The 23,256-nt window shown below is 53.7% G+C and overlaps 1 protein-coding gene across 3 annotated transcripts; it reads left to right on the forward strand.

Annotated features, from left to right (window-relative positions):
• Positions 1-1,026: 1,026 nt before the first annotated feature.
• On the forward strand, positions 1,027-23,256 carry IGSF23 (immunoglobulin superfamily member 23). 3 transcript variants are annotated; one of them, XM_004483878.5, is made up of 5 exons: positions 1,027-1,154; positions 11,726-12,067; positions 18,209-18,478; positions 20,578-20,722; positions 22,894-23,256. In XM_004483878.5, exons 1-5 carry the CDS (start codon positions 1,091-1,093, stop codon positions 22,928-22,930), a joined length of 858 nt encoding a protein of 285 aa, XP_004483935.1. In that variant the 5' UTR covers positions 1,027-1,090; the 3' UTR covers positions 22,931-23,256. The 3 variants fall into 3 exon arrangements, with proteins under 3 accessions (XP_004483935.1, XP_004483936.1, XP_004483934.2); XM_004483879.5 differs by having other exon boundaries at positions 22,897-23,256; XM_004483877.5 differs by having other exon boundaries at positions 20,581-20,722.

The raw sequence follows: 23,256 nt of genomic DNA on the forward strand, positions 1-23,256 counted from the left end.
TAATATTTTTTAAAAATGAATAAAAATTAAAAAAAAAAAAAAGAATAATGTAATGCAGTCGGCCAGGAGATGATTTATGTAAGGCACCAGAAGCAGGAACAGCAAGTGCAAAGGCCCTGAGGTGTGCACCTTTTCCACTCCCTCCAGTACAGAAAGCCACTGTGAATAGCTGTGTGATGTTAGGCCAACTATTTAGCCTCTCTGGGCCACTAGAAAATGAGGACAACCATATCTACCCCTCAAGGTGGCTAGAAGGATGAAAATGGGCAATAATTTTTTAAAGAAATTTAAAATTGCCTTTAAAACAATTTTAAATTTCCAATCTAAAAACTAGGAAATTGATTTACTATGTCAACCCAGCAGGCGTCCAGTTATAGTTGGAGCAACACAGTTATTAATCTGAGAAGGAGAGAAGGGGCCTAGGAACTCAGCGGAGAGAAAGGAGCCTTGCAGGTTTATCCTCCCAGAATCTAAAGTGCAGGGTGGGGCACCAACAAGGCCAAGCAGGGGCTTCTTCCTCCAGGTGATCCTGGGACCCACAATCATGAGCAATCTTTTAATAGCTCCCCCCAGTCACTGAGCACCTGCTCCGTTCCGGCCCTGGGCTGGGCCCCCGTGCCCCACGGCCCTATCTGACCCTGGGGCAGGCACAAGTATTAATGTCCCCATTTCACAAGGGGGAAAACCGAGGCCCAGAGCTGAGGGTGGCAGGGCCAGCCGGAAGCCCCGCTCCCACCCCAGCTGATGCCCTTTGGCCGCTCCTCCCCTCTGATGTGGCTGACAGCAGCCGGACAACCCTGCCCCAGCTCCAGCTTCCTCGTTCTCCGGGGCGAGGGGGGCGAGAAGGGAGGAGGGCGAGACCCTAGCGCCCCCTTTCCAGGAGCCCCGCCCCGTCTTGTTCCCCACTCACCACCACCAGGGCCCAGGGGCCAGAGAAGGGCGCAGGCCTGGGGGCGACAGCAGCCGGAGCCTGAGCGGGGCCGGGCGGGGTGCGGCTGGGGCGCGGGGCGGCCGGGGCGGGGCGACGACGGCGCCGTCCACGACCGCGCGCGGGACGGGGAGCGCCCTCCCGCCGCCTGCAGAGCGCAGCATGGAGGGTCGTGGGGACGCCGGCGCGGGCTCCAGCCCTGCCTGGAAGGGGCTGCTCCTGGCAGGTGCGTGCGAGACGGCCTCACCTGGGGTGGGAGACAAGGAGGCGCACCCCCTGCTCGGGAACCCCGCTCCGCCCAGCTCAGCGTCCAGGTAGCGCAGGCGCCAAGGCTGGAGCTCTCGAAAGCCCCAGGAGGCAGGGCCGTTGTCCCCTTTTACAAGAGGAAGGCGAGGCTCAGAGAGGGGACAGGGGGCACCCGCCCACGGTCACACGCTGGCAAGGGACAGAATCGGAATCTGGGCCCCCACCCAGCTCCTCTCCACCGGAGCATCCCGAATCACGCCAGCCATCCGCACCATCCACATAATTAATAATAATAATGATAAGCCGTCACGACTGGGCGCTTCTCCATGCCGGGCTGTTCTGCCTGCTTTACATGTACTAACCTGTCGTTCTTAACACCAGCCTTTGAGGCAGGGATCATGTGGTCCCTATCTCACAGAGAAGGAAACTGAGTCTCAGAGAGGTTAAGTACCTTCCCCAGGTCACACAGCTTGGAAGTGGCAGAAGGATTTGAACCCAGATGGTCTGGCTACCAGGTCACACTCTCCAGGGACCACTGACATCTCCCTCTCAGAATTGCCTCTTTTCCCAGGTCTTGAAAACTTCACTTCTCCCCATACTCCGGCCAGTTTAAAGCCACTCCCTGTCCCTTAAGCTGCGGCCGTGACGACTGCAGGGAGGAAGCGATGCCTAGTTCTCTCTTGTCTCCCCACCCCGCCGGTTGCCTGAGGCACCTCAGGGTGGTGGGCAGAGAGGAGGAAGGATAAGGATCAGGAACGCGGACCCTGGGGCTGAACTCGGGCCACGCGCCTCGCTCAGGAGCCGTTGGGGGACTTTTCCGAGAGGCTGCGCCTCGGGAGGTCTTTGGGGACCCCTCGTCACTGGAGAGCACGCCCCAAGGCTCCCATGAAATGGGCCCGCGGGGGGCCCGCCGCCATCCCCCCAGCTCCCCGGGCAGCGAGCTCTGGCTGAGGGTGTTGGCCCGCCCCCCGCCGCTCCCTTCTGGGGCGCCCGCAGGTCGGGTGGCAACGCACAGGCGCCTCCGCCCCACCCCTCGGGCCCTATTTCCCCTGCCCCAGGCCCCACCCCTCTCCTGCAGAATTTTATAGGTGTCCGTCCCCCCACCCAGGAGGTTCCCTGGGGCCGCCTTCGCCTGGCGGAGGTGCCCGGGAAGCGCCAGCCCCTCGCCCACTGGGGCAGACCCCACATTCTCAGCCCCCAGGGAAGCCTGCTCCCCGTCACTTCTTCCCCTCCATGTCCGCAAGGCCTGGCAGGGGCCGGTGCTGGCAGAGCCCGTGGCGAGTGACCCCTTTCCCCGCCGCCGGCCCTGGGGACGCGCCGGTCTCGGCATCCGTTGTTTTGTGCCGATTGGGGATTTTGAGACAATGGGAGAAGTCATACTTAACATTCTGTTTTTTATATAGATAAATAATTATATTTACCTATATAAATATAAATGTGCATTAAAATATATTTTTAAGCCTGCCAGATGAAGGATGGAATTTCTCAGCTAGAATCATTGAGATGACCCAAGAACTGTTATTTTACAGGAACATGGTTATTTTTTTAAGATTTATTTATTTCTATTTATTTCTCTCCCCTTCCTCTCCCCGCCCCCCCCCCCCTCAGTTGTCTGCTCTCTGTGTCCATTTGCTGTGTGTTCTTCTATATCCACTTGCATTCTTGTTAGCAGCACGGGAATCTGTGTCTCTTTGTTGCATCATCTTGGTGTGTCAGCTCTCTATGTGTGCGGTACCATTCCTGGGCAGGCTGCACTTTTTTCATGCCCGGTGGCTCTCCTTGCAGGGCACACTCCTTGCGTGTGGGGCTTCCCTACGCGGGGGACACCCCTGCCTGGCGAGGCACTCCTTGCACGCATCAGCACTGCGCATGGGCCAGCTCCACACGGGTCAAGGAGGCCCGGGGTTTGAACCCTGGACCTCCCCTGTGGTAGGCGGACACTCTGTCAGTTGATCCAAATCTGCTTCCCGGGACATGGTTATTTAGAATAATATTTTTCCTGAACCCCCAAATGCCCAGTAGCAGAGGTTGACTCAAGGCCTGACAGTGTGGCTGCGCGGTGGCCTGTGCTCCCAGCCGCCCGCGGGCTGAGGCGGGAGGACCGCGTGGGCCAGGAGTTCCGGGCTGAGCTCGGTGTCAAGACCTCCCGGAACCGGGGGACCAGCAGGTGCCTAAGGAGGGGTGAGGTGGCCCTGGTCGGAAGGGCGCAGGTGAGAGCTCTGGCGCTGATCCGTGGCGGGACCGGGCCGGGAAGAGGCTCTGCCCTCAGGCCTCAGCAACACAGCCAGACGGCGTCTCTAGTGCCCCTGCCAGCTTAAGGAAGGGCTTCTGTCCCTCACCAACCTTGTACCCGAGCGGTAGCTTCCATGCTCGGAGTTAAACACTCTGCTTCCATATGCATAGAACAAGTAAATGACTCCTGGACCTGAGGATTTTCAACGTAGTCTAATTATTTGCTCAAAACATAGATATGAAAATTTTAGGCAGCCCTCTAAATCTTTTTTGCCGTGGCGGAAACTCTGACTTAAAGAATAATATTTGAAGGACTAATTGGAAATATCAATTTGAAATAACACTTGGACCACTTTGCATATACTTTCCGCACTTGACATTTTAGCTACATACTATGTAATTTGAGTATAACATCAAGCTTTAACAAATATTTAAAGATGGAAGAATCACATCAATAAGATACTAGACGGCTCATTTTTATATTTGTTTTAGATGTTTTAAATAGTTGTAATGTCTTTAAAATGACTATTTAAAATGTTGCTTGTAATACAGTTTGCCTGCTAAATTTCTCCACATTTTGTAACCTGTTTTATTTCTTTGGGTGTAAAGCGTTTTTGCTTAGTATTGTGATATTGTGTATGTTTTGTCCCAGTTGTATACTAATGTTTCAGTCCATCATCCAGGTTTTTTTTTGTTGTTGTTTTTTAGATATTTATTTATTTATTTATTTCTCTCCCTTCTCCCCCCACCCGGGTTGTCTGTTCTCTGCGTCTATTTGCTGTGTCTTCTTTGTCCGCTCCAGTTGTCAGTGGCATGGGAATCTGTATTTCTTTTTGTTGCGTCATCTTGTTGTGTCAGCTCTCCGTGTGTGCAGCACCATTCCTGGGCAGGCTGCACTTTCTTTCACACTGGGCGGCTCTCCTTACGGGGCGCACTCCTTGCGCGTGGGGCTCCCCTACGCGGGGACACCCCTGCATGGCAGGGCACTCTTTGCGCGCATCAGCACTGCGCATGGGCCAGCTCCACACGGGTCAAGGAGGCCCGGGGTTTGAACCTCGGACCTCCCAGGTGGTAGGCGGACGCCCTAACCACTGGGCCAAGTCCACCACATCATCCAGTTTTGGTTGCCGAAATCATACAGCTGTGAAGATTTGCCTTTGTTTCTGTTAGACTGCTTTTCAGTTCTGTGTTGAGTATCCTAAGTACTGTAGAAAATGTCACTTCTTTTAAGGCTGTTTTGTAATATATATAAGGACTGGAATTGTGTTTTTAAAGAAAAGCATTCAAGTATGACAATATACTATCTGTGTTTTCACCATTCAAAGTGCTGTTTAGTAGTTGAAACTTAAAAACTTAAAACTATTTAATGTCATTTAATAGTGACCAAAATGTGTTGTGCTTTAAAAAAAAAAAAAGTAAATGAAAGACAGCATCAAGTTCACACCGTAGGCAACCAAGAAGCCCTCACTGATCAAGCAAAGGTTTGGCAGTGCCACTCAGTAAAATAGCAGCCAGCTTTTAGAAAGTGGCTTAGGTAAAGTGTTTGCAGTGACAGGGGAGAAAACTTTATGTCACAGTGGTCAGAGAGGGAAAAAAAAAAGTGCTCAAACTCTGTAAACACAAAATACAAGCTCCATGACAGCATGAGCCAGTAGAGTATTGGAAACCCCAGGATGGAATTCGAAGGGAGGTTTGGCTTTATCAGGTTCTAATTCATTTTGTGTGTGTGTGTGCTCTTCTGTGTCTGTATTTGTTTATTTTATTTCCCCTCCCCCCCCTTGTGAACAGGCACAGAGAGCAGACAGCAAGCAAGCCACATTGTATAATTCTATTTCTATGAAATGTCCAGAGTAGGCAAATTTAAGGGAAGGCAGTAGATTAGTGGAGCTAGGGCTGGGGGAGATGGAGGAATTGGAGGATGACAGCTAAGGGGTACAAGATTTTTGTTGGGGTGATGGAAATATTCTAAAAATTGATTGTGGTGATATTTGCACATCTCTGCGAATATACTAAAAACCACTGAAGTGTGTACTTTGAGTGAACTGTGTGACATGAATAATATCTCAATAAAGCTGTAAAATATAGATATAGTTAAGTCTCAGTAAAGGCTCAGTTACAGCCTCTGTTCAGAAAAGTGGAGGCAGGAATGTTCCAGAGGCAATGCACAAGTTGGGGCGGGGGGGGTGGGGAGAAGGTCCTAGCCACCTGCAGCTAGTGAGGGGAGCGGGGATGGAAGACGCCTGAGAGCGGGGAGGGGGCGGGGGCTCACTGGAAGAAGTCAGGAATGAGCGTGAGAAGCAGGCCCGGGCCAGGGAGGCAGGCGGTTTCCGTTTGGGACCGGCTGGCGTGCCGATGTTAATTTCGCCCATCCTCAGCCCTGAAAATTCATGATCTCATTGACTCTCCCGCACTTATGTAAAATGGTACTATCCATCCCCCTCCTTGGTGAGTGGGGACACTGAGGCTGGTAGCCCAGAGTCAGGGCCATGGACCAGGTGGGGAGGCCTCAAAGTCTGTAAATGGAGCCGGGAGGCTTCCTGGGCTGTAGTAAGTGTCGCATTTCAGCCCTCCAGCCGCTCAGATGAATACCACGCGCCGAGCTGGCCCAAGCACAAGAATTCTTGGCTCGGGGTGTCAGGGGCTGGAAGGCTCGCCCCCTCCCGGGGTCGGTAACTTCTTGGCCAGCCAGCAACGCTTGGTTCCTTGGCCTGTCCACGATACGGCCAGGCACACGGAGGCCCCTTCTGCTCTCCCTTCCAGACGCCACCCGGCTTTCCCCCTGTGGCCTTCTTTACCCCGGGATACGGGGTAAAGGCCCGTCCTGACCCAGCTGGCCCCACCTTAATGAAAAACCTCTTCGAAGGCCCATTTACAGGTGGGCTCACACCCCCGGACCAGGGACCGGAACATGCCTTTAGTGGGGGACATGACTTCAGTCCCCAGCCTGTTGCAAAAGACGTGTGTGGTCTTCTGCGTATGGTACCTTTGGGACACTCCCAGAAGCACCGGCCACCTGCCGTTGTGTCAGAGCCAGAACGCCATCCGGGGATGCGGGCTGGATGACCGAGCGTTGCGCCCTTTGCTCGTTTGTTCAGCCAACACTGCCTGAGTGCCCGCTCTGGGCCCGGCCCGGCGGACAGCAGTGACCAGCACAGCTCTGGCCCTGCCCTCCTGGGACTCCCAGTCCCAGTGAGGAAGACAGACCTGTCCCCAGACAGCCGTGACCCCGAGTGGGCGGGGCCTGGGGGCAGGGGAGGGGGAAGGACCCCAGAGAAGAGGGGTCAAGTCTAAAAGTGGGGGGGGCATGTCAGGGGAAAACCTTCCAAGGCCACCAAAATCAGAGTCTCAGAAATGCATGATTTCCACTGTGCAAATTGCATCCCCATGCTTTGGTTCCATCAGAACAGGAAAGGAAAACTCAGCGGGTTCCTGGGCATGACACTCTATTCCTGTCATTTTCTGACAAGAGCTTCCTCACCCATCAAGCCAACGGAGGTGCCTGCGCAAACCCGCTAGTACCTACGCGGTATCCCCTCGCCATCCCACCCGGGCACCGCCGGCTTCAGAAGAGGGTGTGTCTGATGGAAACTTGAATCTCGAGTAGGTAAAGAGTGGGGGAAGAGCCTTGTCTCGGTTTGCCAGGACTGCTGTAGGAAAGCACCGCGCTGGTCGGCCGAGGCCGCAGGGATTTCATTCTCTCACACTTCGGAGGCTCGAGTCCAACATCAAGGTGTCAGCGGGGCCCTGCCCCTCCAAAGGCTCTAGGGACCACCCCTCCTTCCTCCTCCCAGCTCCTGACCGCTCCCGGCATTTCTCAGCTTGCGGCTGCGTCACTCCCATCTCCACTTCTGTCACAGGGTGTCTCTCTCTCTCTGCCTCTGTGTCCAAATTTCCTCCCCTTATAAGGACACCAACCATATCAGACTAGGACCCTTCGTCCAGTTTGGCCCCATCTTAACATCCTCAAAGATTCTGTTTGCACGTAAGGTCACATTCCAGGGTCAGAGGTTAGGACTTGCACATTTCAGTGCAATCCCTAACAGGCCTTCAGGCAGGGAGAAAGCTTGGGCAAAGGTCTCGAGTCCAGGGCAACTGCAACGAGTTCAGTCTGACTGAGGTGGAAAGTAAGGGGGAGACAAACAAGGAGCTTTAGCAGCAGTACCATGCTAAGGAGTCTGTATCCTGAAGGAACTAGGGAGCCATGGAAGGTTTATGAGCAGGAGAGTAATGTGGTCACTTAGAAAAGCCACACCAGCTACTAATTCAAAGATAACACAATGGAGGAGGGAGGCAGTGAGCCCAGATAAGACACCACGGTGAGGGAACTCCCAGCTCTCTGCTTATGACCTTGCGTCTGAGTTTCAAGCTTGCTGTGCCTCAGTTTCCTTGCCTATAAAACAGGACTAGCGCCAACCGCAGAGTTGTTGAAGGGGTTCAGTGAGTAATGGTTGCAGGCTTGGCGAGATCCCTGGCATCAGCCACGCAGGGTCACCGGGGCGGCTTTCTTAAGCTTCCAGACCGCAGCACGGTTCATTCTGCCCCGGGAGGTGCTCTCCAACGCCATCATTTCTTAGTCATTTACCATGAAAAGAGCTAATGTCTTTATATTTGTTCTGTAAGCTGCTATTTGTTCCATCAGTGGATATTGGTTCTGTGAGCGTTTCTACATTGCTTTTTCAAGAGATCTTTAAAAGGCGTGTTTGCAGCACACCCAGTACTTGCAGTGGTAATAAAAACCATGGCAAGTATAACATCAAGCGTTCATCCAGCAATCAGCATGTTAGCACACTGTCGTAAACTTTACAGGCACTAGGTCAGGGTTTCTTAACATCAGCACTGCTGACATTTGGGGCCAGATAATTCTCTGACGTGGGGGATCATCCTGTACGTTAGGGTATCAAGCAGCAGAGTCACTAGATGGCAGTAGCAACACCACCCCACCCCAACTTGTGATCATCAAAAACTTCCCCAGACATTGCCAAATAGCCCCGGTAGGACAAAACCGTCCTGGTTGAGAACTATTGTTCTTTAGATCAGTTATCTAAACTAGATCCTTGAGTTCTCACAAAGTCCTAGGAAGGAGATACATTCTTATTCACCTTTTATAGAGAAGGAAACCGAGGCTCGCAAAGGTTAAGCACCTTTCCCAGAGTCACAAGTGCTAGTACGGGGATGGACTTGCACTCGGGCAGTCTGATTCTGGAGCCTGCGATCTGGCGTGTGTGAATTTGTGTGTCTGCCCCCAAGCATGTGTGAGAGAGGCAATTAAAAGAACCTAATGTATAGGCTCTTATTTGTTTAATTCAAATTTTACTTTGTTTTTCATTGGGTTTTGCATCCTTATGGTTCAAATCTCGAAGATCTATATACAGGCCTCTGCTGAGATCTCTGTCCTGTCCCACCCACCCATTTCCCCATGTCCCTACCTCTCTCCGCCAAAGACACACAAATAGATAACCATTCTTTATGTATCCTTTCAGAGTGTCTTCATGTGTTTATAAGCAAATGCAACTATATAGTTTTCTCCTGTTTTTACACAAAAGGTAGCATACTACAGATTGTTCAGCTCCTTGCATTTATGTCTTAATTACCTATCTCACCAATCTGTCTCTCTCTTATTGGTCCTCCTTATTTTTTTTTTTTAGGTACTAGGGGCCCGGGATTGAACCCGGGACCTCATAAGTGGGAAGCCGGTGCTCAACCACTGAGCTCCCCTGAGTTGGTTTCTTCATTTGTTTGTTGTTTTTTTTTTTAAGATTTATTTTATTTATTTCTCTCCCCTTCCCCCCCATGCCCCCATTGTCTTCTCCCTTGTATCCATTCACTGTGTGTTCTTCTGTGTCTGCTTGCATTCTCGCAGCACCAGGAACCTCTGTCTCTTTTTTGTTGTGTCATCTTGCTACATCAGCTCTCTGTGTGTGCGGTGCCTCTCCTGGGTGGGCTGTGCTTTTTTCACACGGGGTGGCTCTCCTTGCGGGGCGCGTTCCTTGCACGTGGAGCTCTCCTTTGCAAGGGACACCCCTGCGTGGCACTCTTTGCACGCAGCAGCACTTCACATGGGCCAGCTCTCCACACAGGCCAGGAGGCCCTGGATTTTAACCCTGGACCTCCTATATGGTAGGTGGATGCTCTATCAGTTAAGCCACATCCACTTCCTGTTTTTTGTATTTAGGAGGCACCGGGAACCGAACCCGGGACCTCCCATGGCACTCAACTGCTTGAGCCACATCTACTCTCTGCTCCTTATTCTTCTGTGCAGCTCTGTATTATTCCATTGTGTGAATGAACTGTAGTTTATTTAATCAGTTCCCTATTAACAGACAGGCATTTCCAGTCTTTTGCTATTACGAGCAAGATGTGTTAAATAACCTTGTACATCAGTCATTTCACACTGTGCATGTGTATCTGTAGAAGGTATAAATTGAAGTTTAATTCTGATATCAAAGGATATCAGAATTCATAATTTTGAAAGATTTTGCCAGATTGCCCTCTACAGGGGTTGCACCAGCAATGTGTGAGAGTTCCTGTTGTCCTCAGTTTGGGTCACACAATGAGCCATCACACTTTTAGCTCTCTGCCAATCTGATAGGTAGAAAATGTTATCTCCATTTGTTTTAGTTTGCATTTCTTACTATGAGCAGAACTGGGTATTCTTGCCTATGTCAAGAGACATTTGAATTTTCTTTTCTATGAACTGCCTACTCATACCCTGTCTATATTTTTGTATTTGGCTATTGATATCTTTCTTGTTGATTTGCAGGAGCGCTTTATATATTAGTGAAATTATTTCTTTGTTTGTGATAGCAGCTGCAAATAACCCTTCCTGGTATCATCGTTGTTCTTTTGACTTTGCACATGGTTTGTTTTTTCACCTTGAAGAAATTTCTTTTTATTTTTATGGGGTCACATTTGTCAGTCTTTTATGGCTGGAGCTTGTGTTCTTATGAAAAGTTGCCATTCCTGTAAGACAGTGGGTAAATGCATGAGATCTGGAGCCAAAATCCAAGGATTAAAATTCAAGCTCCAGACCATGTGGAAAACTTAATGAGAATAAGTGACAGAAACCAAAGCCAGGAATGGGAAGTGGGAACAGAGTGGGGTCAGCGCGCCAGATGGTACGAGTTAACAGCTGAGAATTCCGGCTGCCCAGATGTGGATCACAGTTCTGCCAATTACAACCTGTGACATCCTAGATAAATGACTTAAATTCTCGGAGTCTCCATTTCTTTATCTGTAAAAGGGGTATAATACAGCAGCAGTCGGGGTCTTCGCAAAAAAAAGATGGTCTACAAAAAAGAGGGTAACTGAGGAGAGTTTAACGGCAGGACTCTGTGCAGAGCTGCCGGCAGCATGTGGGGTCTAGCAACAGCAGGGAGCTGTCACCAGCCCTGGGCTAGGAGCCCTAAGAGGAGGCATTCGCCCCAAACCCAAGAGGGCAGTGTATGGGAAGGGCCTCCGGTCTCAGCGTGCCAAGGCTGCCGTACAATAACTGCAGGCCGATGGGCTTAAGTGACAGTTACCTATTGTCTCACAGCGCGGGAGGCTAGAAATCCAAATGCAAGGTGTCGGCAGCGCCGTGCTTCTCTCTCCGGAGCAGTCTGCTGCCTGCTTAGCGGCGATCCTGAACTCCACCTCTGCCTCTGCCACGTGGCCGCCTCTCTCCCCATCTGTCTCCTGCTCGGTCCAAAATTCCTCTGCTTATAAGGACTTCAGTCAGGTTGGAGTAAAGTCCACACTCATTTAATCTGGCCTCACCGTCAAAGATCAAAGATCCTGTTTACAAACGAGCTCGCACCCACGGGGCTCACCCAGGGCTCTCGTAGAGAGACACCGGGAACTGTGGTGACAGGGCAGGGTGGGCACTGTGGAATTTATTGCTCAGTCTCACTCCCTTCCAGCCCTCCCTTCTCATCCCAGTGTTCCCAGTGGCCAAAGCCAACCAGAAGCAGAAAGTGGGGGAACTCCAACAATGCAGTCCAGAGAAGTCAGCCTTTTGGGGCACAGAGCAGTACAGAGAAGGGTGAAGGGCCGATCCCCATGACATCCAGCGTGATAGTAATGCGTGCTTTGTGATCCCCGGAAGGAATACACGAGTTCAGATACATTAGCACATAAAACATTGTCTGGCTCATAGGAAGCGCTCAGTGAACGTTCCCTTTTCTTTCCACCACTATTTTAATCATTGCGTTCGTTGCCATCAACTCTTGCTGCCCCACACTCCCGCTCAACGGCTTGGAAGGGTTACTCGCTGGGTCGGCACCTGGCCTTGGTGTTCACGTGTCCCCGTGCTCTCTCTGCTTCCTTCTCGCCTCCCTCAAGGCACCCTGCTCACATCGTGCACCTGCTCTGCCTCCCTGGAGCTGTCCATCTCTGCGAAGTCAGACCCCTTGACCCAAGGAACCGGTGCCCACCTGACCGTGCCTGGAAGCCTCGATGGCATTCTCATCACTTCTTGGTTCCGGGGACACAAAGCGCAACCGGAAGCCACGATCTTCTCCCCTGAGGGTCTCCCAGGACCTGGGCACACTGGCCGGGAGGTGCTGGGCAGCCGAGACAACCTGGTCATGGAAGAGGTGTCAGCTCAAGACTCGGGCAACTACACCACGGTGCTGGAGACTGTCAGGAGACGCAGGAGTGTGCTGAAGGAGCCACCCGTCCAGAGTGAGTGGGGCCCCACGGTGGGAGGGGCTCTCCCCAGTTCTCAGGCCACCGGAGCCCAGCAGGGCCCAAAGCAGGACACTGTTATGTGCCAGTGATTTGCAGCTACATAACAAACCACCCCAAAGCTTAAAACAGCAGCCACTTACAGTCGATCCTCATGCTTCACAGAAGCTGAACTTGCGAATTTCCCTACCCCCTAAAAGTTACCTGTAACCACAAAATCAATTCTCCGGGCACGTCCGTGGTCATTCGCAGACATGGGCAGAGCAGTGAAAACTTTGCTCACCAGATGCGCACATCCCCAGTTGAGGTGAAACAAGGTGATGCCCTGCTTTCTTGTTTCAACTCTCATTTTAGAAATGTACTTTTCTGCAGTATATTTAGTACCATGTTTGGGAGGGGTTTCTTTTGGCATTTTCGTGCTTCCTGTTGGTGATGTCACTGTTTAAAATGGCCTCCAAGCATAGTGCTGAAGTGCTGTCTAGTGTTCCAAAGTGCAAGAAGGCTGGGGTGGGCCTGACAGGGAAAATACGTGTGTGGGGTAAACTTCGTTCAAGTATGGGTTATAGTGCTGTGGGCCATGAGTTCGATGTTTATGAATCAACAATATATTTTAAACAAGACATCTTTAAACAGAAACATACATAGAAGAAGAAGGCTATGTCCTGCTTGGCTGGTGAAAATGTTGTTGCCAGAAGCTCACAGGACCCTCACCCTGTATTTCCCCTAGGAGCAATGGTCCAGTATTTGCTGATTCAGGGTTCACAGTGACTTTATAGAACTTAAGTACTGCAGATAATGAGAATCAACTGTATTTAGCTCATGAGTCTGAGCTCAGCCTTTTTTTTTTTTTTTTTTTTTGAGGTACAGGGGCCAGGGAATGAACCCGGGACCTTGCATGTGTGAAGCTGGCGCTCAACCCCTGAGCCACATCAGCTCCCCTGAGTTGGCTTTTTCATTCATTTGCTTGTAGTTTGTTTTTAGGAGGCACTGGGAACCAAACCCGGGGCCTCCCATGTGGGAAGCAGGTGCTCAACAGCTTGAGTCACCTCCGCTCCCCTCCGCTGGGTTCAGCTGGGCTCACTCATGAGTGAGGGCTAGTGACCTGGCTGATGGCCAGGGCCATGGGGGAGGCGCTCATCCTCCAGCAGGCTAGCCCAAGCTTGCTCACCTTGACGGTGGACCAGGAGCAAGCGCAGAAGCTGCAAGTCCTGAGGTCCAGGCTCAGAATTGGCACAGTTATTTCTGCCGCATTTCCTCAGCCAGAGCAAACCACATGGCCTGCCCAGATCTACGGGAGGGAAACAGACTCCAACTCTGGGTAAGAAAGCTGCAAAAGTGTTGCAGTGGATTTATGCAATCTATCACACCCGCCAACAGATAGTCCTTAAATATCTGTCACTTGGAGATGTTCTCCATGGCAAGCCTTCAACAGCAACTATAATTCTATGAATTCTTCAGCTCTGAACTCGAACTTTCATACCTGAACCAGAAAAACAAAGCCCTGAGGTTAACCAGACCCATCCCTCTTTCAAGGCAGTTTAGAGATTCTGTTATTTGGGGTTCAAATTCGGGTGCTCTAACAAAGACCCAAAATAAGTCTTCAACAAGATGGAAGTTTAGTTCTCGCTGCCACAAGAGCCTGGCGTAAGCAGTTCAGGGCTGATGTGGTGTCTCTAGGGTTCAAGGCTTCCGTGCTCCAAGATGGCTCCCATCTGCATTTCAACCAGCATCAGAGAAAGGGGAGGGAGAGTGAGGACCCCTTCCCTTCAAGGCCCAACCCAGAGGTTGCTCATATCCCGTTCACTGGGAGCTGCTCACATGGCCATACTTAGTTGAGAGAGAAGCTGGAAATGTTGTCTGTATCCTGGGCAAACATATGCCTAGCTACAACATAGGGTTCTGCAACTAAAGGAAGGGGAGAAGAGATGATGAAAGACACTCATCAGTTTCTGCCACAGGTTGCTACTAGAGCAGCCCCTTGGGGTCTTACCCTCATCCCAAATAACTTAGCCAAGTGGTCCTTCCAACCACAAAGTCTTTGGCTCCTACACTAGCCCCCTCCCTCATCTGTCTGTCCCTGTGTGCCAGAATTCCTGGGGGCTCCCAGCTCCGCGAGGGGTAGCGGAGGAAGCGTAAAGAAATGGTGTCATTTCCTAGGAGGAAGGGGTCTGCGGGAGGAGGACGGGGGCTTTGCGGGGACGCTTGAGATGGGCGTGACCACTTTGCTTCAAACCATCCGCATCTGCCCTTTGCCCAGTCCTGGGCTGCGCAGCACTGGGGACACAGCGGGGACTGAGTAAACCTTGGACTTGCCCTCCCCACCCGGGGCTCAGAGTGCACTAGAGGAGACAGGTCCAGACAGTGGCCACAAGAGCGCACGGAGCTGGGCTGAGAGAACCGGCGGCGGGGGAGGCTGCGGGTTCTCTTTAGGGCGACCAGAGGGCTTCCTGGACAGGGGAAACAAACAACACAGAGAATTCCCAATCTACCAGGGGCCACAGACATGAAATGAATAATTCCAAGGGCAGAGTCCAAGAAAGCTTCTCTGAGCAAGTGACGTTTAAAATGCTATCTGGAGCAGAATGGAAGTTGGTCAACAACGATGATGTGAATGGTTGTACCAGGCATCGGGAACAGCATGTGCAAGGGCTGGAGGGGCAAGCAAAATCCTGGCGAGTCTGAAAAATTGGGAGTAGGGCAGCATCGAGGGCGCATGTCGAGGGACGTGTGAGGCCACTGGTGTTTCAATAGGGCTGGGGATGGGCGAGGCGGGCAGAGCTTGGGGGTCAGCAGGGGGCAGACCATGCCAAGCCTTGGGAGCCTGAGGAGAGAGTTTAGACTTCCGTTCAATAAAACATTCCCCAATGCTGATTTTTATTTATGCATCAAATACTTTCCTAGTTCTCTGTCCTGGATGCTGGCATCATAGCCAGAGGTATGGCAGAACTAAAGCTCTAGTGGTGGTGGGGGGGGAGATGGTGCACTTAGGGCTTCCCAGAGGAAGGGGCTTCTGAGCTGAGACCTGCAGGAGGAGCAGGAGCTCACCGGGTGAAGAGTGGGGAGGGGAGCGCTCCTGCAGAGGGGCCAGCCGGAGTGGACGACAGGAAGCAAGAGGCTACAGCTCCCCGTCACCAAAGACTCCCCCTGCGCCAGGCACTGGGTGATCTCACCACAACCTGAGAAAGAAGATGCCATGCGCACCAGCCCCCTTCACAACTGGGGAAACTGAGGCTCAGAGGGGCAAGGCCAGTCCCCTTTGGCCATAAAGTGAGCAAATGGCACAGCTGGGATCCAAAACGACGTCTCCTTCCACACTGCCTCTCTAGCCCGCAGCACCTCTCAAGTGCATCTCCATGTCCCGAAGGCCAGGAGAGTCGGCTTGGGACTTGCTTTTGCATGAAGGGACTTTTAGCTTTCCCAGAAAATTAAGGGCTGCTACGGCCCACTGCACAGTTTTCCTGGGATTCGAAGCCAGTTCTTCCTCTGCAGGCTTCCATCCACACCCGGGCTCCTCCACACACTTTGCAAATGGAGAAGGAGTAGGAGCTTGCGCAGGAGTGCAGGAGTCCCCTGTCTGCTCCACCGCTGACCAACCTTGTGTCCTGGGAAAACTGACATCCCGGCTGTGTGCCTCAGTTTCCTCCTCTGCAAAATGGGCCCTTAAGGTTGTGAGGACTGAATGAGTCAATCCATGTAAAGTCCTAGTACAGAGATGGTGAACATTCGCCATGATTATTCCAAGGGACTTGCCCTCTGTGAGCCTTCAAAATGGGGGTAATAACATCTGCTTCAGGGAAGCAGACTTGGCCCAGTGGTTAGGGCATCTGCCTACCACATGGGAGGTCCACAGTTCAAACCCCAGGCCTCCTGACCCGTGCGGAGCTGGCCCATGCGCAGTGCTGATGCGCAAGGAGTGCCCTGCCACGCAGGGGTGTCCCCGTGCGTAGGGGAGCCCCACGCACAAGGAGTGCGCCCCATAAGGAGAGCCACCCAGCGCGAAAGAAAGTGCAGCCTGCCTAGGAGTGGCGCCGCACACAGGGAGAGCCAATGCAGCAAGATGATGCACCAAAAAAGAGACACAGTTTCCCAGTGTGCTGACAAGAATACAAGTGGACATGGAAGAACACACAGAGAGCAGACAACTCGGGGGGAGGAGAGAAATATTTTTTTAAAAAGCTAAATGTATACTTTAAAAAAAAAAATCTACTTCACAGGGCTGTTGTGGGGATTGCATGAGTAAACACAGAGGCTTCCGAGCTCTTGCCATCGTGACCCACAGTACACAATCTGTTTTAGATCACAACCCCGGAATCCGTATCTACTGACATCGCAGCTAACTCCTAAGAGAGTTTTCATCATTGCGATGAGAGATGCACTCTGATATTTGCTATTACATTTCACTGCCTGTTGATCACAACTTACCAAATGAATTCTCCACCCACAAACAGGCTGCGCTCGCCATTTATCAGGCCCGGAGGTGACACATGCGCGGGGCTCGGAGCGGGGCCTGGCTCCGAGTTAAGGCGCGTGGTCGTGACTTCGGCCGACGTTTCTGCCCTCTGGTGGGCTCCTCCTCCTTCAGGGGTTGATTCAGGCCCTGGCCCCTCCAGGGGGTCTCCGAGAGCTTTGTGGCTGAGCCGACGCTCACGCTCGTTGTGCTTCCCTGGTCACATTTCACTGAAATGGGAATGAGCTCGGGGAGGAGCTTCCCGGCACACCCAGACATCAGCCGGCCGGGGTGCAGACCCCATCTCTGCCACCCTCCGACCCTGCGGCCTGGCTCTACACATCCCAGGACCTTAGCTTCTCTAATCCTCAGCGTCTTCTCCACCTGGAAAGAGAGCTAGGGTGAGGATCGTCTTTTTGGCCTCTCTATAAAGAGCATTCCTAAGCCTGGAGGCCCCTCCCACCCCTGCCTTTCTCTCCCACCTGCACCCTGACCGTCAGCAAATGCTGCGGGCTCTGCCCCCAAAATAATCCATAATCCACCCCTTCTGCCACCTCCTCAGCTTCCGCCCCGGCCCATCCTCTCTCCTGGGCCACTTCGGTCACCTCCTCGCTGGGCTCCCTCACGTCTGCGTCGCACACGGCAGCCGAGGCATCAATGCACACCTGTAGGATGAGCCAGGTCACATCCGTCCTCCGTGCGGAGCCCTGCCTGGCTCCTGTCTCACTCAGGGTAGAGGACAAAGTCCTCACCGTGGCCCTTGAGGCCCTGCGCGAGCTGCGCCTGTTCCCTCTCCCACCTCTTCTCCCACCTCTCTCCCCTTTTCCCGCTCTGCTCCAGGCACATTCTGTTCACTCCCACCCCAGGGCCTTTGCACTTGCTTTTTATCCCCTCTGCCTGGAACACACACCCCCAAATCCACAGGACCTCCTTCCTCACCTCCGTAGGTCCCCGCTCAGCTGCCACCTCCTCAGGGAAGCCCTCCCTGCTCCACCTAAAATGGGCTTACTTCACCTCCAGTCCAAGCCCGGTTTCCTTCAAAGCGCTTACTGTGCCACCGGACATACTATACATTTATTGGTCTCTTAGTTGACTGTCTCCCAATTCAGCTGTCAGCTCCACGAGGCCAGGGACTGTGTGTTTCACCTCTGCGGAGCCCCAGTGTCTTAGATTGGCTTTTCCCAGAAGCAGATCTGGAGGCAAGGATTTGGGAGCCCATGGTTTTAGGGGAGAGGCAGAGAACTGGGGAGGGGGAAGGAAGGAGCCACGAAGGCCGTCTTCTCCAGTCTGTCGCCACGGGGCGCAACTGGAGCACAACCCACAGGGGGCCCAGGAACCTGGAGAGAGCATGCTCCGCGGGCTTACCCGCCAAGGGCGAGGGCGCTGGGCTACTTACACACCACCCCGTGTCAGGGGCTGCTCCGGGGGCTAATTTCCCAGCACGTGTGGCCTGCTGCCTGCACGGGCAGAGTAGGCTCCACCGGCCAGCAAGAGAGCCCAGGCAGCGGGATGCGGGATGGAAGGGGTCAGGGCGAGGGGGTGGGGTGGGGCCCTGCCCAGGGTCTGCACCTGGCACTCCAAACGTGTGTGGGTGAATGCATGCAGGCATGAACGAATGAATGACTGCCCCCGTGCTGGGCGCAAGGAAAGCCCAGGCTCTTCACCCGGCGCCCTCCTCCCTGCCCGCACAGCCGCCCCCGGCTTCGCATTGCTCAGCACTTACCCGGAGACCCAACAGGGTGTCATCAGGAGCGAACTCAACTACTCCGTGGTCCTGTCGTGTGTGGCGAGCGGTAAGCCCGAGCCCGTGCGGAGCTGGACCTTCAACGGGGAGCCCTACAAGACCGGAGAGAGGGTGATCATCCGGAGACTGTCCCGGCAGCACCTGGGCACCTACGTGTGCATGGCCAAGAACAGCGAGGGGCAGGCATCCTCAAAGCCCGTGAATGTCTTGCTGGCAGGTGAGTCCCACCCGGCCCCTGCGCCCTCGCTGGGCTGTGGCCACCCTTCCCCGTTACGCCGAGCCTCTAAGACCCTTTCATAGCCAAGACATCGTTCCATCCTTCCTGCACCTGCAGAGGTGGCGCTCATTAGCCCTCTTTACAGACGAGAGGCTACCGTTCGCCCACGGCCAGCTCTAACAAAAGCCGTGTCCTGGAAGGGGGCGGGATGCCTGGGGCCCGGCTCCGACCACCTGCGGGCTGTGTGAACCTGGGGAGCCCCTTGACCTCTCCGAGCCTCAGCACACACCTCTGAAAAATGTGGGTCACAACAGCAGCAAGGAGTTCGGAGCCTGGGCTCAAATTTGGGTCCCGGCTCCACCGCTTCCTGACTGGGTGACTTTGGATCAGTGCTTTGACTTCTCCGTGCCTCAGTCTCCTCATCTGTGAAACTGGGGAATCGCAGTGCCCACCCAAAGTGGTTATAAGCCTTCAACAAGCCAGGCAGGGGAAGAGCCTGAACTAATACTGCCGGCGGTGTTCACACGCAGGAACCCCACACTCCCAGATGGGTTTTTGTTTTCATTTTGGCTTTTTGGTTTCTTTGGCTTTTTCACGTTCCATCCATATCTGTATTTATATCTTATTTGTTTCACTTTCAAGTTTATCATGACAAATGTACAGAGTTTTTTGATAATAATGTGCTAGAATTTGCTAAAACAGAAAAACAACAAAAGCCTCTAGAGTTTGCCCTAGAAACAATGAAATTTAATTCAGTTAAAATAATAATATTGCTGGGAAGCAGATGTAGTTCAGTGGTTGAGCACCTGCTTCCCACGTACAAGGTCCTGGGTTCAAACCCTGGTACCTCCTTAAAAAAGGGACAAAAACACACACACACACACACACACCTGGTTATTGGGATCAGAGAAGTGGTCGAACTAGGGTTTAAAACCTGGCCCCATGTCTTCTCAGCTTTGGGCAAATGACTTTTCCCCTCTAAGCCTCAGTTTCCTCCTCTGTAAAATGAAGATGACCCCATCTACCTTTGCAGGGTTATCACAGGAACAAAAACGAATGCATGAATGAGGTCCCATGGAGCACCTATCAGTAACTGGGTGCTTTAAATGGTAGCTGCTTTCACAAATATGATTTGTTTTATAGGAGGTACAAGGGATCAAACCCAGGACCTCCTACATGGGAAGCAGGTGCTCAACGCCTTGAGCTACATCTGCTCCCCACGACTGTGATTTTCTATTCACAGAGCACATGGGACTTGGGCAGGTCTAGAAGGATGCAGAGGAGCTGGTCAAGGGGAGAAAAGAGGAAGGGTATTGGGGCAGCAGGGGAGCAAAGGTCCAGAGCTGGGCCAGCATGGGTAGGGCAGGGGCGATGAAAATCCCAGCCTGGGGGGTTCCTAGAAAGCTGCCTCCTCTCCCCAGCCAGGGTCCAGCAGGAGCTTTGGGATTTGGTGCTGGGTGAGTTATTGGAAGAAATAAATTAAAACCTTGTAGCACCTGTTCATTCAGAACGACCATACTTTCAAGACCCTCTTTACTCATCCATCAACTATGGGAAAATGTTTACTGAGCACCTACTATGGGCCTGGCCCGTGCTGGGGCTAGGGGCACAGCAGTGACAGACATTCCCAGGCCCACCTGCACAGGCTCTCAGTCCAGTGGGGGGACAGCCTTGTCCCTAGAGAGTGACGACCCAGAGTGGGCAGGACTGGGAAGGAGGATCCAGAGGGGCCCCTGACCCAGCCCAGGGGGTCAGGGAGTGCTTCCTGGAGGAGGCGACATCTGAGCTGGAACACGGAGTCAAAGGAACTACCCAGGTCAAGGTGGAGAAAAATGACATAAAGGCATGCTCGGAACGCTGGGGAGCCACGCCGGGGTTCAGATCAGGGAGAAACGGGGTCTGTTTGGAGCTTTAAGAAGACCCTTCTGGTTTCCACGTGATGGGGAACTGGGTGGGGTGACACTGGGACAGAAGAGCAGGGAGGACACGGGGGCTGGGGAGGGAAAGATGGATTGGAGGGACACCCCGGAGGTGGGGTGGCGGCCCGCGGGGGCTGTGGAGGGAGGGGGCTCTTCAGTCTCCCCCTCTTTGGTCCCCAGAAGAACCCACAGACCCGGAGCCCATCGAGCCAGACCCCACCCTCACCCTGCGGGGAGGTTCCGCGATCGCCCTCACCGTCGCTGGCAATATCGGGGCCGTGCTGCTGACCGCAGGCATAATCTTCACCATCATCCAGAGCCAAAGGTACCGCCGCCCCCGCCCCGTCCACGCAGCCCTGGCCGCCGTGGGCCACAGAGCACGCGCCACTGCACGGAGAGGCCAAATCAAGGGTCCCCGCCCGAGAAGCTCCAGCTCGTTGGGAGAGAGTCTCGGCCAAGTTGTGGCTCTCCAGCTGTGCGTCTGTCCCCAGAGACAGGAAGAAATGGGTACTGGAGCCATGTGCCAGGTTCAAATCCCAGCTCTGTCCCTTACCAGCTGCAAGGCCGTGGGCAAGCCACTTCACTTCTCTGGGCCTCGGTTTCTCCATCTGCTCAACAGGGGTGACAGTAACAGCATCTGCCTCCCAGGTTATTGTGAGGACTAGTCGAGCTGCTATTTCTAAAGCGCTTAGACCAGTGCCTGGGACAGGGTAAGCACTGGCGTCATACCTGCCACTCGTGTCTCCTGAGCCCCTAGTCTGTGCCAGGGACCGGGGAAACCATGGGAATCAGCAGCGAAAAATCCCTGCCCTCATGGGCCTCGCATCCTAGTCGGGGACACGGAAAAGTAAAATACAGATAATGTGTCAGATGGTGAGTGCTGAGAGGAGTAGAGCGGGGAAGGGGGACAGGAAGAGTGGGGGTGCAATTTAAATAAGTCAGGGGGCCCTCCCTAAGGAGGTGACGTTTGGGCAAAGGCCTGAAGGAGAAGAGAGAGGGAACCTGGGGACTTCTAGGGGAAGGGCACAACCGGCAGAGGGAACAGCAGGTGCAAAGCCCTGAGGCAGGACTAGCCTGGCAATGCTCAAGGAATCAAGTGTGGCTGGAGTGGAGTGAGAGGTGGGAAGAAAAGTAGGACCCAGGGTCAGAGAGGGAACTGGGGGGGGGGGGGGCGGGAAGCGCTGAAGGTGTACGGTTTCATGGGCAATGTAAAGGCCTGACTTTTGTCCCAAGTAAGATGGGAGCTATGGAAGTGTTAGCGCAGAGAGGAGGGACAAGAGCTGACTTGCCCTTTAACCCTGTACGTGTCAGCTGTTCTGAGGACACGATTGATATCTTACTACTTATTGAGTGCCTATGATATGCTTTCTAAACATTAATCCATTTATTCCCCCAAAAACATTAGGGGGGGGGCGGGGATGAAGAGCTTGTTTGGTCAGAGTAGACCAAGGCTCAGAGAGAAGGGATTTGCCCCTGGCCCCACAGTTGGAGCAGGGATTTGAACCCACGTCCCCGAGCTCTAGCTCCTCAATGCTGCCTCTTTTCCACCATTACTGATACAAGCCCTGGCACTCTGCACTCTGGGGAAGCGAAGTTCCTGGGTCATGATGGTGTAGAGAGATGGGGGCCAGGCCTCCAGGCCACGCCCCCACATGGGCCCCCCGGGGGCGGGGGTGGGGGCCAGGCAGTGTGGAATCGTTGGCCTCCCCTTTGCGCCTCCTCTTTGCCGCGGTGCCAGTTCCGATGCCCCGGGCCCTCAGTAAGCGCCAGAAGCCTCCCAGTCACAACAGCTCTTGGAGGGGGCTGCTGTCATTGTCCTCATTTTCCAAACTGGTAAAACTAGAGCTCAGGGAAGTTCACCGGCTGGCCCGAGGACACGGGCCAACGAATGGCTGGCGCTGCAAGGAACCTGGATCTCAACCCAAAGCCACGTCTAAGAGGCGCAAGGGCCAAGAATCAGGCTGGCAGGAAGGTCCCCGCCCAGGCCGTCCGGGTCACCGCCCCTACCCCGAGCAGGCGGGAGGGGTCACGTCCTGTCCTCACCACCGTCTTGGCCCGGACCCGCAGCTGGCTGCACACAACAGATGCCCAGCACAGCAGGGCCGGCCTCGGCCCGGCCCGAGGGAAGCAGCCCTGGCAGCCGGCGGTGACCCCTGGGGATGAGGTCCTGGGGCGCAGCAGGCCTGCCACCTCTCCTGCAGCGGGGAGGGCCAGTCCGGAGAAAAGAGGGGCGCGGGCTGGAGGAGACACCCCCCGGGGCCGCGGCACTCGGCCAGGGCCCAGGCTTTGCAGCTGTGGGCTGCCTGGGTTCACGGCCCGGCGCTGCCATCTGCTGGCCCGTGGCTTTGGGTGAGCCCTTTAGCCTTTCTACGTCCCCGCGGCTTGTCTGTAACGCGGGGAGAATAACAGCTGCCTCAAAGGGGCAGGGGTGTGAGGACTGAAGAGGATGGGAGGAAGGCCTCGGGCAGTGGCATCATCGTTTCTCCCTCTTCACAGCAGGACTGACAGGCGCAGGATGCGGATGTGCTGCTGAAGTGTGGGCGCCTGCCCCGGAGAAGATGCAGGAGACTTCCTCTCTCCTCGGGCAGTGGCATCATCGTTTCTCCCTCTTCACAGCAGGACTGACAGGTGCAGGATGCAGATGTGCTGCTGAAGTGTGGGCGCCTGCCCCGGAGAAGATGCAGGAGACTTCCTCTCTCCCCGTTTCCTCATCGTTTGTCGGTCACATGTCCCCATCTTGTCAAAAGCCCCAGGGGCTGCTCTTCTCTCCTCTCGCTGTTGGCACCCCATCTGGAAGCCTTTTTTTTTTTTTTTTCCAAACTGTATCCAGCTTTTATTAAAGATACTTTTCATAAACAA

This window comes from Dasypus novemcinctus, chromosome 18, assembly GCF_030445035.2.
Source record: "Dasypus novemcinctus isolate mDasNov1 chromosome 18, mDasNov1.1.hap2, whole genome shotgun sequence".
Classification (NCBI taxonomy): Eukaryota; Metazoa; Chordata; class Mammalia; order Cingulata; family Dasypodidae; genus Dasypus; species Dasypus novemcinctus.

Bases quoted from the DNA above. Each gene is read 5' to 3' on its own strand.
- IGSF23 (XM_004483878.5), top strand. From the start codon at position 1,091: ATGGAGGGTCGTGGGGACGCCGGCGCGGGCTCCAGCCCTGCCTGGAAG. The intron at 1,155-11,725 runs GTGCGTGCGAGA...GCCTCCCTCAAG, and splicing joins GAAGGGGCTGCTCCTGGCAG to GCACCCTGCTCACATCGTGC. The intron at 20,723-22,893 runs GTACCGCCGCCC...CCCTCTTCACAG, and splicing joins ACCATCATCCAGAGCCAAAG to CAGGACTGACAGGCGCAGGA.